We start from the raw sequence: 12039 nt of genomic DNA on the forward strand, positions 1-12039 counted from the left end.
GATTACACAGCACATTTTCTTCATAGTTTGATATTAAAATATGCATAAGGCATGAGCACAGGTTTTTACAAATATGTCTAATTAATACAATTTGAAAATGTTTTTGCTTCCTTTGCTCCTGAATTTTTCAGTCTAATTTCATTAAAAGTGAAATAATTATTCATGTACTGCTTTCCCCAATTTTGGCCTAATTGTTTCCAGTCTGTACAGCCCGGCTGTCTGGAGATGTTTATTACAGAGCAAATGTATTCTGGAAGGAGAGAGCCTGGCTAAATTGCTGGAAAGAAAAATTCTACCGTCTGACCTTATCAAGACAGGTTCCAGAAGGTTCTTGTTTTTCATTTTGACTGTGGGACCGTTAGCAAGGAAAAAAACAATCCAAAGAAGTTAACTAAAGTCTATCACAACAGTCAGTGGTGCTGGGGAAAGGAAAAAAAAAAAAGAAGAATTAAAAACCCTGGTGCTGTCAAACTTATAATCCATTCTGCAGAATTGCAGAAAAAGCATTACATATCCTGGAATTATACAAAGCTATTTTCTCCTCGCTTTGGAAAACACAATTCTCTTCCACGCAAATGCTCTTGGTATTTAGGGAATCTTTTAATATACTTTAAATATGTGATAACACAGAATGAGAGTACAGCATCAAAGTATTCAATAATCTATTTTGAGTGATCTTTAGCAGCTCTCCTGAGCACTTATAGCTTGCTGGAGGGAAATGCACTTTTCAAAGATCATGAGCAGTCCCTATGGAGACCCGTAACCTTCCTCAGAGCAATTCACCACAACCTGATGGGTCTGATCACTGCACAAGGGAGACAGTCAGTGGAAGATGCTCAGGAAACACTCTGGGAATACTAAGCAGAACCCTGCAACTGCTGAGTCACCTCCTGCAATCAGGGAGGGGGCAAACAAAGGGTTATTGGAGGATTATAAATATCATTAGGAAGTTAAGTATTGGCAAAAGCTTCATTTAGACCTTGGCCGCTGTGTGGTCTGATTTGCTGCATAATCAGTTTATTAGTAAATCAAACAAAGATAAAATCTGTGGTTAGGAAGGTCTGGGAGGTTCAACTCTGCGGCTGGGGAAGGAAGGAGTGACTGTGTGGATAGCAGAAGGCTCCTCTGAGTGGCACAAAACTGGTATTTGTTCTTCTGGACAGAGTTTGGAACTGATGTGTCATTCCCGTGTAACCTGCTGGGTTTGTGAATAAAGGACAAGGTTTTCCCCTCACCTCTGTTCCCTTGCAAGAGCCATGCTTTGCCCTAGTGGCCCCAATGCACTTGCTGATTTTCTTGTTTTAAGTGTTTCCCAGGAATTTCATCTTTGCTGAGAGTCTACCACCGTTTGTGAGTATGTGCACTGTTAAACCCCCTTGGATGGAAAGGTGCAGAATGAGTTTCTTATCAGGGGACCTGTATGACTATATCCCCATCCTAAGCCACTGCTGGCCTCCCTCAGGTGTCACATGCCATTTTCTGCCTGTCACCATCCTTATATACTATTGCTTCCTCTGCTGATTCAAGGCCACCCAGAACAGTAGCACACGATTTAAAGAGCCCATCTTTGCAATGTCAGCTTTTAGAGGGTCCAGATCCACGTGATTCTTCGTTAATCTGTACTGTGCTTTGTGTAGCATTTGTTTTGGGGGTTTTTATTTATTTTCTTCTTTTTTTTTAATGCAGCACACATGTAGTATGAGCTCAGTTTGTTATTTTCTGACCTGTCTTTTCTTTCCTGCCTGAGTCTTGCTCCATATGGTAACTGCTGTAAGAGCTTAAAAATAACAGGGAAAGTGTGAAGTGCATTCACTTTTATGGACCTGCAAACAAGGGGCAGGGGAAGGAGGGAAAAGGCACCATGATCATTTGTCTACCTCAGTTCAGTTCATGTCCTCAGCTACTAGTCAGCCTGCAATGGTGTGAAGGGCATCATAAAAGACATGGTCCGAAATATTTAAGACAAAAAGAAAGCTCTGGTGTTGTGGGGAGCCTCTCAATGAGGGATAATATTGTTATTATCCCATTGTATCTGGCCTGTTACTGGCTTCTGATTTCCCCTTTCCCAGAAGCTCTATGATCACAGGCAGGAAATGTGCTGCAAGTAGATGAAGAGGTTGGCAATTGTGTTGTACTTTCAGAGTCTGGACACACAGCTGGTCATTTGGAGGGTGAAGAAACAGTGGCTAGATAGAGACTATATCTGAAACACAAACACTTTACCTGTCTTTGAGAGGACCTGGGAGAAAGAGGTTTGCTGTAAATCCATCCCCAAAGTACTCATGTTGATTTCTTAGAAGATTTTGTAAAATATAATAAGCAGCTGCCATGAGAAAAAGGAGTGCCATGTCCCCCATTTTCCTTTCAGTCTCTCAAATGCTCCCTTGGCCATCACACTACTGCTCCATCAGGAAAAGACAGATACATCCCCTCTCATGTCCCTACATTGAGAAAGAACTGCTTCAAATGTCCTTGCTGTCCAAAGCAAACATTGAGGCCAAATATTTGACCAGAGGCAAGGGAAATCTCTTTTTCTTTGCAAAACATTAAAATAAACAACAGTGATAAGGCAAGAGGCTTTAAAAACATATGTGTGTGTGCATCCAGCCTGGAAGTGTGGGTAAGGGCATCAGAGGTACAGTTGTCTTTTATTAGCAGCAGCTCACTCAGAGGGATACAAGGAAATTTCATCTATTCAAAATATGTTCTCCTGCTGTTGCAGCTACCACGGAGTTATCAAAGCCAGGGGGAGTTACTGCTCTTGTTTTCTTTACATGGAAATCCCTTGACTCTGATTCCCTCATTGTCCCTCTCTGGGTGTTACGATTATTAGTGCAGCGGTGCAATATTTCTCTCTAAATGTTACTGCAGAAAAGTAAATAATTTCTTATTTCTGTGATTATTTTTTTTTCATAGAGACACTACTTTAGGAATAAATTTAAAGGACAAATACTATGTTTATTGACTCAGAAACAAGTGAAAATGATAACTGATACAGAGGCTGGAGAAAAACAATATTAGGAGCAGGTCACATTACAGGAAAAATCCATATGTATTTAGGGAGGTGTGCCTAACACTCTGACTGAAAAGAAAATAGGGAAAATTGATTCAGACAAGCAATAAGATTTCATGACCTCACTTTGGCCACCCAAAGGGTGGTCAATTATTTAACAGCAGCTACTAATAACTGCTTTATAAGTAAATAAAAAAAATAAACTCTCGATTGTTATTATAGTGAGTTAACTCCCTATGTGGTAAAGCTAAATGGACTGAGTGAGGGTTTTTCAGGCTTAACCAGAAGAACAGTAGAATCACACAACCAGAGCAATCCACTGCTGCAAATAGGCCAAATATGCACAATTCCCTTCAAGTTACTTTAGAAGGAAGTAAGTAAGGGATCCAGGAGAGAGGGAGGACAACAAAGTAAGTGAGGGCAGGTGTAGGGTAGCCTCGTCACAGAGGGTTTAAATGTGACCTGAGATAACAGAGGAGCTTTTCAGGCAGAGCAAATCTGTTGATGGGGTAGAGAGAAAACAAAAATGATAAGAAAGTTGTTGTAGCAAGCTCAGCAGGAAGGAGACCAAAGGTTCTATGCTGTTGTTTACTGAGTGATTGCTGCGAGGCCCGAGGTGAATTGCATCCTGCCATCATAAGGTGCAGATGGCAAGCTTTAAAAATAGCTGTGGGGCTTGCCTTGTAAATACAGACAATCTTGGTTTTTCTAAGCATCTGTGTGCTGAGCAGAGCTCTATGCTGCAGGTGCACTGTGTGCTGCTTGGACACATCACTGCTTTGCTGCTCCTTTTCTGGCTGTAAGAACCACAGGGTTTTCCTGCCTGAGGGTCTTCCAGGCCACCTTATTCTGGGTAAGACCTGCCTATTCCTGTTAAAGAGAATCTTTGCTGGATCATTTTACCCTCTTGATAGCAGGAAGGCTCTGGGCTAGCACTGCCAAGGCAAGCTTTCATGACCTGATAGACCCAGTGTCCTGGCATCCCATCTGGCAAGGGTTGAGTTTGCTTCAGGGTGCCCTTGGTTGTTTGTTGTTGTCACATGTCTTGAGAAGAAGGCTCTTGTGTTTTGTCAAATTAATTAATTACAACTTTTATTGGCATTCCTGTGGAAAAAACTCACATAGTTTCTTTCAGGGGCTTGAACAGGCTCTGGTGAGTCTGGGACTGGTGGTGACGGATGGGTACAGCAAATAACTGGGATGAAGGATGAGATGAAACAGTGTCAGCACATTGGTGGGTGTGGCTGGCAGCGTGTGACTTAATGTGGTTAAGCTCCTCCAAACAAGGCAGGAAAGCTGTTGGTGTGAGAAATGTGTTTCTCTGCCCACCCCTTAATCCCTTCTCTGCCCCGTGTACCCCACAAAGCCCTCAGTTATAGACATGCAGAGTTTCTTTTTTTTTTCTTCTCTAAACTGTCTGTCAAATGTCACTACTCTCCCATCACTCTCCTAACAGCTCCTTTGAGAGGGTGATAGCAGGGTTGCCCTCCATTACATTTGCTGCCTGCTCTCTGTCCCTCGTGCCTGCTGGGACTTTGCCCATCTCGTGTGGCCTCACTCCCTTGTACGTTGGTCTTGCTGTAACTTGCAGCAGCTCCTTCTTATCTTCCTGTCCTCCGGCTACTTCACAGCGACACAGGAAAAAAACCTCAACAGACTATTATACTAGTTCTGCAGCTAAAAAAAGGTATCTAGGCTACGTGTTTGCTGATTTTTTTGTTTTGTTTTGTTTTGGTTTTTTTTTTTTTGGTTTTGAGTCTGAAATTGAAGGGCAAAGGTTTTTGTCTCTATTTTTCTTTCATTCCATCAGAAGAGTTGAGAAGAATAGCTGGGAAGAAGGGGTCAATATTCATATTCTCATGAAACTCTACAAACATATGGCCTTTGCCAGCACAGCTGCTTTCCTGCCACCACTGACAATCAAGGTTAAAACACATGATGCTTATTCAAAAGGAAATGTAGTGGGAAAAATTTTCACTCCACTGTTTGTGTAGTTTTATTTCCAAGGGCAAATTGAAAAGTTGCAGTGTATTTAAGCTTGGTTTGACCTAAATGGTCAACCAAACAAGAAACAAATACCCTTTTGGGTCGAGTTTGACATTGGATCCCTCTTACTTCAGTAGCCGAAGTGCCTCAGTGTAGTTCTTCCTTGGACTAGATTCCTGGTGGGACAAAGTTTCTCTAGGAGCAGTCTCATTATGTGGCTGGTGGAGTAAAGAGCAAGTTAGTGGGAAGTCCAAAAAATCATTTGGCAGCACAGAACAGGGCAATGATACTGCAGGAACTGATGGATAGAGGTCAGCTCTACTTTGGGTCAATATTAAATGCTCTGTGTGGTTGTTTTGTTGCGTTTTTTCCTAGCAAAGAAGATGAAATGTTACAGTTCAAGAGTGTCACATCTATTGGTGCTTACTGAAAATGGAAATCCAGATAATAAACAAGCATTACTGCAGGGGTCTGGGCAGGCAGAACCAGGATGGAGATGTGTCTCTGAATTACATTGTTAATCCACAACTCTGACCCATTTGCCCCTATATCTCTCCACAATGTTTCAGTTTGTTGTTGTGTGTTGGTTTGGGGGTTTTTTTGTGTGTGTTTGTGTGTTTGGGGTTTTTTTTCCCTTCTCGGAGGTTTCAGGGACTGAATAGAGAGAAAGTATTTTTCTTTTTCCAGATGACTGTGTTCTAGCTATGTGTAGGAAGGGTGTCATTCAAGCTTGAATGGAGGGGATTGGGCTTGCACGTGCTGGTTTGAGATAATGTTTAGAGAGAGAAAGGAGAGATATCAACTCTGTTCTTCCCTAATTTCACCTCTAATTCTTCCTCTGTTTTCCACCCTGGCAAATCTGTATTCCATGTCCCACTACCTCCTCTGCCACCTGGTTGCAAACACTGCTTCCTTCTTGCTATTATACTATCAATTGTCTCCATCATGAAAGGGAAAGAATTTGGTTTAAAACTATTTTCATAATAACTGTGTGTGTATTCTTTTGCCTGTGTTGGAAAAAAAAAAAGTGCCTTCTTAATTTAATTAGAGCTTTAAAATGGTGACAAAGGAAAAGAAAACAATAATAAAGGACATAATTACATATATGCACACCTGGTTTTTAGTTAACCCTCCGAGGTCACGTGTCTGGTTGCTGTGGGGTCAGAGCCTGGAGAACCAGGCATGTGACCGTGGTTGTTTCTTCATGCAGTGACAAGTGTTTGCACACAAGTTTCATCATCCTCCCTCAGGAGCGGCTGCCGACCGCAGGGTAACGTGGTTTCACTGTGGAGGGGAAAAGATGAGTTTTCTATGTAAAATTACTTCTAACACCATAACGCTTCTTGACATGAAGGTCAATAAGTGCCTAAATTACTCTAAGTAACTGAGTTTATTATAATTCCTCTCTGTCACATTCCCTTGCTGCAGCTGTGACACTGTGCATGTAACTTATTTAATTATACAGTGGTGGCTGCCGCTGTGTGTCTGTTGTCGGGGAAGTTATGAATATTTAGATTTTTCTCCAGTTCTGTAATTTAAACAAATTCACTGAAGTGTATTTAACCTGAAGTAATCTACATTGCGTGCTGCTTTGGGCTGTGCTTTTTTAGAAACTTCCTTCTGTGAAATCATATTCACCAAAGCAATTTTTTTTTTTTTTTTTGGTGTAAAGACAGGAAGAGAAACAGTTCTTAGACACTGTGCAATTCTGTAATTTCTCTTTTGTTTGTTTTGTAAAACAACTTCAATTACAGTGCTATTGGTGCTTTCAGTGGGTGTGTTTTGACAGCCTGGACCTGTACTGCAAACTTTCACACTCACACATGTGCACACCCCCAGTTTTCCTTCCCAAGAATTCATTTGGACACCAGCCTCAAAATATCAAAGGTCTGTGGGCTGAGCTGTGTTTGGCAACCTGGTGAACAGCTATTGGAGGGCAGAAAGTGCAGGATAGGCTATTTCCATGACAAACACTTTTCCTCTGAGGATATTGGTACAGCTTAAAGTAGAGGTTCATTGTATATCTGTCAGCACTGTACAGGGTAGACTGTGAGTAACATCTTGCAATTTTTAAAGAAAATGTTTAAGGGGGGGTAAGGGAACTTTTTTTTTTTTTTAATAAATATCTCAAGACAGAGGGCAGGTCCATAAAAATATACGAGGATCTAAAAAGAGAACAAATTATCATTTTATAATTAAGCCTAATGGACCTTCCTGAGTAAATTTGATAAGATGACTTGCTAATATTCACACTTTTTTTTCTATTTAGCAGTAAATTATGCATAAAGGACAAAACAGAAATAATCACCCAGACATTCACGTCACTTGTGTCTGACTAATTCTCATCCATTGTCTTTTATAGTTTTAAAATGGGAGATGAAGTAGTGTGGGGCAATGTCTGTGCTGATAAAGTATGGAATAATGACTGTTTTCTTAATTTAAGTTGCCTATGCTCTTTTTGAATATGAAAGTTTGCCTACAGTCATTGCTGAGTTCTTTGCTCTAAATCAGGATGTAGTACAGGCAAGTCCCATGGAAGAGTCCAAAGAGCAAAGAACTAGGAAAAAAATAAAAATATACTGACTTCTTGTCATCTGTTGAGTCAAAAAGTGTTGTAAATTTTCAAGGAAAAGAAGTAAACCTTTTCTAGTGAAAGATCTCCCTGCCCATGGCAGGAGGGTTGGAATGAGATGGTCTTTAAGGTCCCTTCCAACCCAAACCATTCTGGGATTCTATGAAAACACTTGAATGCTTTTTTTCAGAGTGGGTGGTGGAGGCAAATGGTTTCTTTTAAGATATTGATTATTTTTACTCTAAACTGTCTGGAAAAAAAAAATCCTGGTAAAGAACCATGTTTATCAAGGTGGGAAATGCATTTTGCACTAATGGGTCTGAATTTTAATTTGAAGAGGTTACAGAATATTGTTTAAAGTTAAATGAAGATAATTGGAATAAAGCTGTGCTGTTCTTATAAAAATGTAGAAAACAAAAAATGACTCATGAATTATTGTAAAATAATTACACAGACCTCTATTCTGTGATTAAAAAAATGAAATTATGCCAGTTAGAGTAAAGGGTAAAAAACCCCAAATCCTAAATAAATTCTGCAATTCCGCTCTATGAAGCCTAACTCTCATTCAAAGGACAAAAGTATTTTCTTATTCTGTTTTTAGAACTGGATCTCTGGAATTTCGTTCCTCAATAGGATTTTGATTGATTTTATTTCAGTAGTTTTACCTCATTTCATAATGTTTGTATTAAATCAGATGCCACTGAGCACTTAATAATTTTTAACTTCTAGGCCTTGGTATTTATATTATATTTGCTGTCAAAATTAAATATCAATGAGAATAAAAATAAGTGTAAGTCATTGATCAGATGCAACAAACTACAGCAATGCCAGGGAACAAAAAGCCTGATCCAGAAATCATCTGTAATATTGACTTCAGTAAGTTTTGGGTCAGGCCTCAAATGGAAACCAAACCCATCTATGCTTGCCAGACAGGTCAGAGGATGGCCTGGAATATGATAGTCATTAATCCACTGTAATAACTGGGTGTCCTTACATGGAAATGGTGACTAGTAATTTAAAGTGTAGGACGCTGGGCTGTGTTCATGTGGTGTAAAGCAGAGCATCTACAGGCCAGATAATACCAAACTGTCCTTCGAGCACCCTTATCATCCATCTCCTGGCCATAAACTACAGGGGAATTAGCTGGCAGTGCCTCAGTGGGCCCGGGAGATAAATGCTGGCGACTCCCAAACCTCCTTTGTTGGCTGTATTCAGGAGAGGATGTAGGTGATGGCAATGTTAGTACTTCATGGTCTCCCCTGTGTGGGACTGTGGGAGCTGAGCATCACTGAGCAAATCTCCTTAACTCAAGTGAGTGATCTGTTTAGAAAGCTCAAAAGGCTTCTTCCCTTACTTCAGGAGCTACGTCACTGGGGAGCAAAAAAATCCAGGCGTCAACTTGAGATTGCATAGAAAATACTACACAGGCTACTGTGTGGTTATTTACCTAGGAGACAGTCAGGGAAGCATGGTTTCAAGCCTGTTCTACAAGTATTTTTTTTATATAATTTGCATTGAATACTCATTATTAAAAATAGAGGGCTATATCTTGCTTATTTGTGTATGTGCTGGACACGCCTTGATAATGGGATCAGGACATTCATGCTCATGCTGTAAATCAAACACATAAACCTTTGGAAACAAAAACTAGTCTTGCTTTCCAAGTGGTGATCCAAATATTGCTTGCCCTCATTTATTGATTAATACTGTGAGTTCTTAAAACTTATAAGTTGGAGAAGTGAAAATGAAGTTACCTTACAGTGCCTGTAGGTTATAATGAGGTGCCTGTATTAGTGATGGCCACAGTGTTCATGAATCAAGCTTGCTTTTCTCATTTCACATCTCCTGGAGGAAATAAAGATCCCTAAGTATCCTCCCTGATGTCTGCCAAGTGAGGTCCAGAAGGTCAGTGTTCTTCTGACCTGCAGAAAACCACACGTTACTGAGATCTCAGCAAAGAAGCTGTGGGAAGCACGGTCTTGGATCCGCTGCTCAATTGCAGAGGAACTGAGGAACAGTTCCCTGCTGAATAGGGAGCCTGGTCACACTTCTTTCAAGGCTTTCAGTAGGGTGGCAGCTCTCTGGGAGGTGGCTAGTGGGGTGTATTGGTCCAAACCAGCTTGGCCTCTTGAGCATCACGCCCAGCGACTAGTCTAGGTGCAGCCCTGTGCCTCCTAGAAACCTTAAAAGGCACTCCAAGAACCAGGATGCTGAAATACCTTTATTTTTTTTTTAATGCAACCACTTTTGTTATTTTCCTTTTTACCACCTAGGGGATGATTAGGAAAAACGAGTGGGAATGATAAATTTGGCAACAATGAGGAGGTGTGAAAAACCTGTATGGAGACAGCACAAAAATAGGATATCTCCAGTAACTCCCAGGAGTTTTCGTTTCATTAGTTAAACTGCTGTCTTAAGGAACTCTGCTGATGGTTGTTTTTTTTTTTAACTCTGCATGCTGGTGGGAGGGGAAAAATTTTTACTGTGTAAAATATTAAGACTGAAGAGGGGGAAAAGAATATGTTTGCATCATAAACCAAATGATAGCAGATTAAAGCAGGTAAGCAGCATCATGCTGGCCATTTGGCTAAACAGGTTTGGATCAATTGGCACTAGTGAGTCTGTGCTGTTTAGGGGTTTATATTTAAATACCAACCGTTGTCCTTCCCATATGTGTTGACAAAGCTCTTCTCAATAGTCATCTGTTGTTCTATCCACAGCTTGTTTCTGGATAACTATCCACAGAATGCTTTTAGCTTTAAGAAATGAAAGCTGGTTCTTATGGAAGATAAGTGCTTAAAGGGCTTTCTTTCTCAAACAGAGAGAAAAAAGTGGCTCTGTGCTGCATGTTATGTGCTAATCTGCCCTATTTCAGCCTATCCCCTTGAGTGCTCCTTTGCACCAAGACTCTTAGGGATGTTAAAAAGGCAGAAAATATTGTGTGGTGTAACTATACAGTTTCCTAAACTGGGGCAACCACCAAGCACCTCAATGAGCTTCTTGACTGCCTACTGCCACAGAAAGCAGCAGGCTGCACTATTGAAGCCTTGCCCTAAAGTGCAGGGTGTGTGTCATAAATTTTCTTTGCCGCAGATCTGTAAAGCCAAGTGCACAAATGCTATCTTGAGCACAATGGTGTCTCTGAGCAGTGCAGTTACAGGACTGTTTTTCTTATCAAGATCAATGAGCTTGTAAATTTTGCAGTTAGCTTTGGATGTTCTCAGAATCTATGGTCTGTCATGTTTGCGGTTTGACTTGGGCTTCTCACTTTTCCCAGGACAAACAGAGCTAAACCCATCAGGATATTCGGTGCAGCTGAAAGGAAATAATAATTCAAGGTCCTGGTCTTGAAAGTGACGTTTCTAACAATGCCTTTGCCTGTATCCTGCCTGCTCTGCCCTTGAACGTGAGCACGACTGTGCACAAACTCCCCCTCCAATTTTTGAGGCCGAAAAGCTGAAAGAGGCTGAACGTTGCACAGCCTGGAAGCAACTCCAGTGTAGCTGTGCACCTGCTATTCTTAGGAGCTCAGACTGCAGAAACAATAATGCTGCCTCTGGCTTTGACATCTCAAAATTGTGAATGACACTTCAGCATTTGGAACTGCTGCCAGTCTGGTGGGAGAACTTAGAAGTGACTGATACAACTTAAAAAGGGAAGAGCATTGTATCTATAGAAGTGAAAGAAAAAAGCCTTTGGGGGTTACAGAAATATGTTGCCTTGGAAATATTTGATCGGTTTTACCATTCTATTCAGACACTTCACTTTTTAAAACCTTTAAATGAAGTAAGTTTGGGTCTTGAATGATGCAGCTTTAGTGGCTGCTTATCAGCCACTCGTGAATATGCAAACTGCAGGAGCTAAACTGGCACTTTTGATTTTCAGGTGAAATTGAATGACCTGAAAATGGATCCTTCTTCTCCTGTGGTACCAGCAACCATTTTGGAACAAACTGCCTTGCGGCTCGGATGCAGTCCCACAGACAAAAAACTCGCTGTTCACTTAGATGAGCAAGATGAGTTAAAACACCTTCGTGAATGTTTCTGTATCCCAAAAGTCAAGGATCTGCCTCCAAGTGAGAATTATAATAGCTCTGAGGGAGCAGGGAGGGGGGAAAGGGCTGGGCTTCATATCTTGTGCATGTGTTTATCACAAATCTTTGGAAATCATCATCATCACTTATGAGATAATTGAGCAATTGTAGTCATATCTGAGCACAGAATGTCCCTGCTGTTGCTAAATCAATCCGTCAGCTTATTCTAGCAGCAGAAGCTTTATGCTCTCGTTCCCATCCTGAATAAAATGTGAGGATGCAGTACTTACATGGTGCTTATGCTGTCAGTCAGCAGCTTTGAACAATATAGTGACTGATTGAAAATTATAGGCAGAAGCATTTCTGTCTAATGGCTCGAAACGGCAAAGTCGCTTGTGATAGTTCAGAGCAGTTGCTTCCTTGGTGTAATACACT

General features: G+C 40.9%; 1 protein-coding gene across 7 annotated transcripts in view; it reads left to right on the forward strand.

Annotated features, from left to right (window-relative positions):
* The first annotated feature begins 4580 nt into the window (after nt 1–4580).
* The window catches only part of KYNU (kynureninase), a 60272-nt gene continuing 52813 nt past the window's right edge, over nt 4581–12039 (forward strand). The window contains exons 1-2 of one of the 7 annotated variants that reach the window (XM_064661633.1): nt 4581–4700; nt 11457–11646. In XM_064661633.1, coding sequence (XP_064517703.1) covers nt 11478–11646 — 169 coding nt within the window. In that variant the 5' untranslated portion in view covers nt 4581–4700; nt 11457–11477. Of the gene's footprint in view, nt 4701–6158; nt 6354–6936; nt 7049–11456; nt 11647–12039 lie in introns of those variants that run through there. The other 6 variants (XM_064661634.1, XM_064661635.1, XM_064661631.1 and 3 more) reach the window with 6 other exon arrangements.

The sequence above is a fragment of the Pseudopipra pipra genome, chromosome 7, assembly GCF_036250125.1.
Source record: "Pseudopipra pipra isolate bDixPip1 chromosome 7, bDixPip1.hap1, whole genome shotgun sequence".
Taxonomy (NCBI): Eukaryota; Metazoa; Chordata; class Aves; order Passeriformes; family Pipridae; genus Pseudopipra; species Pseudopipra pipra.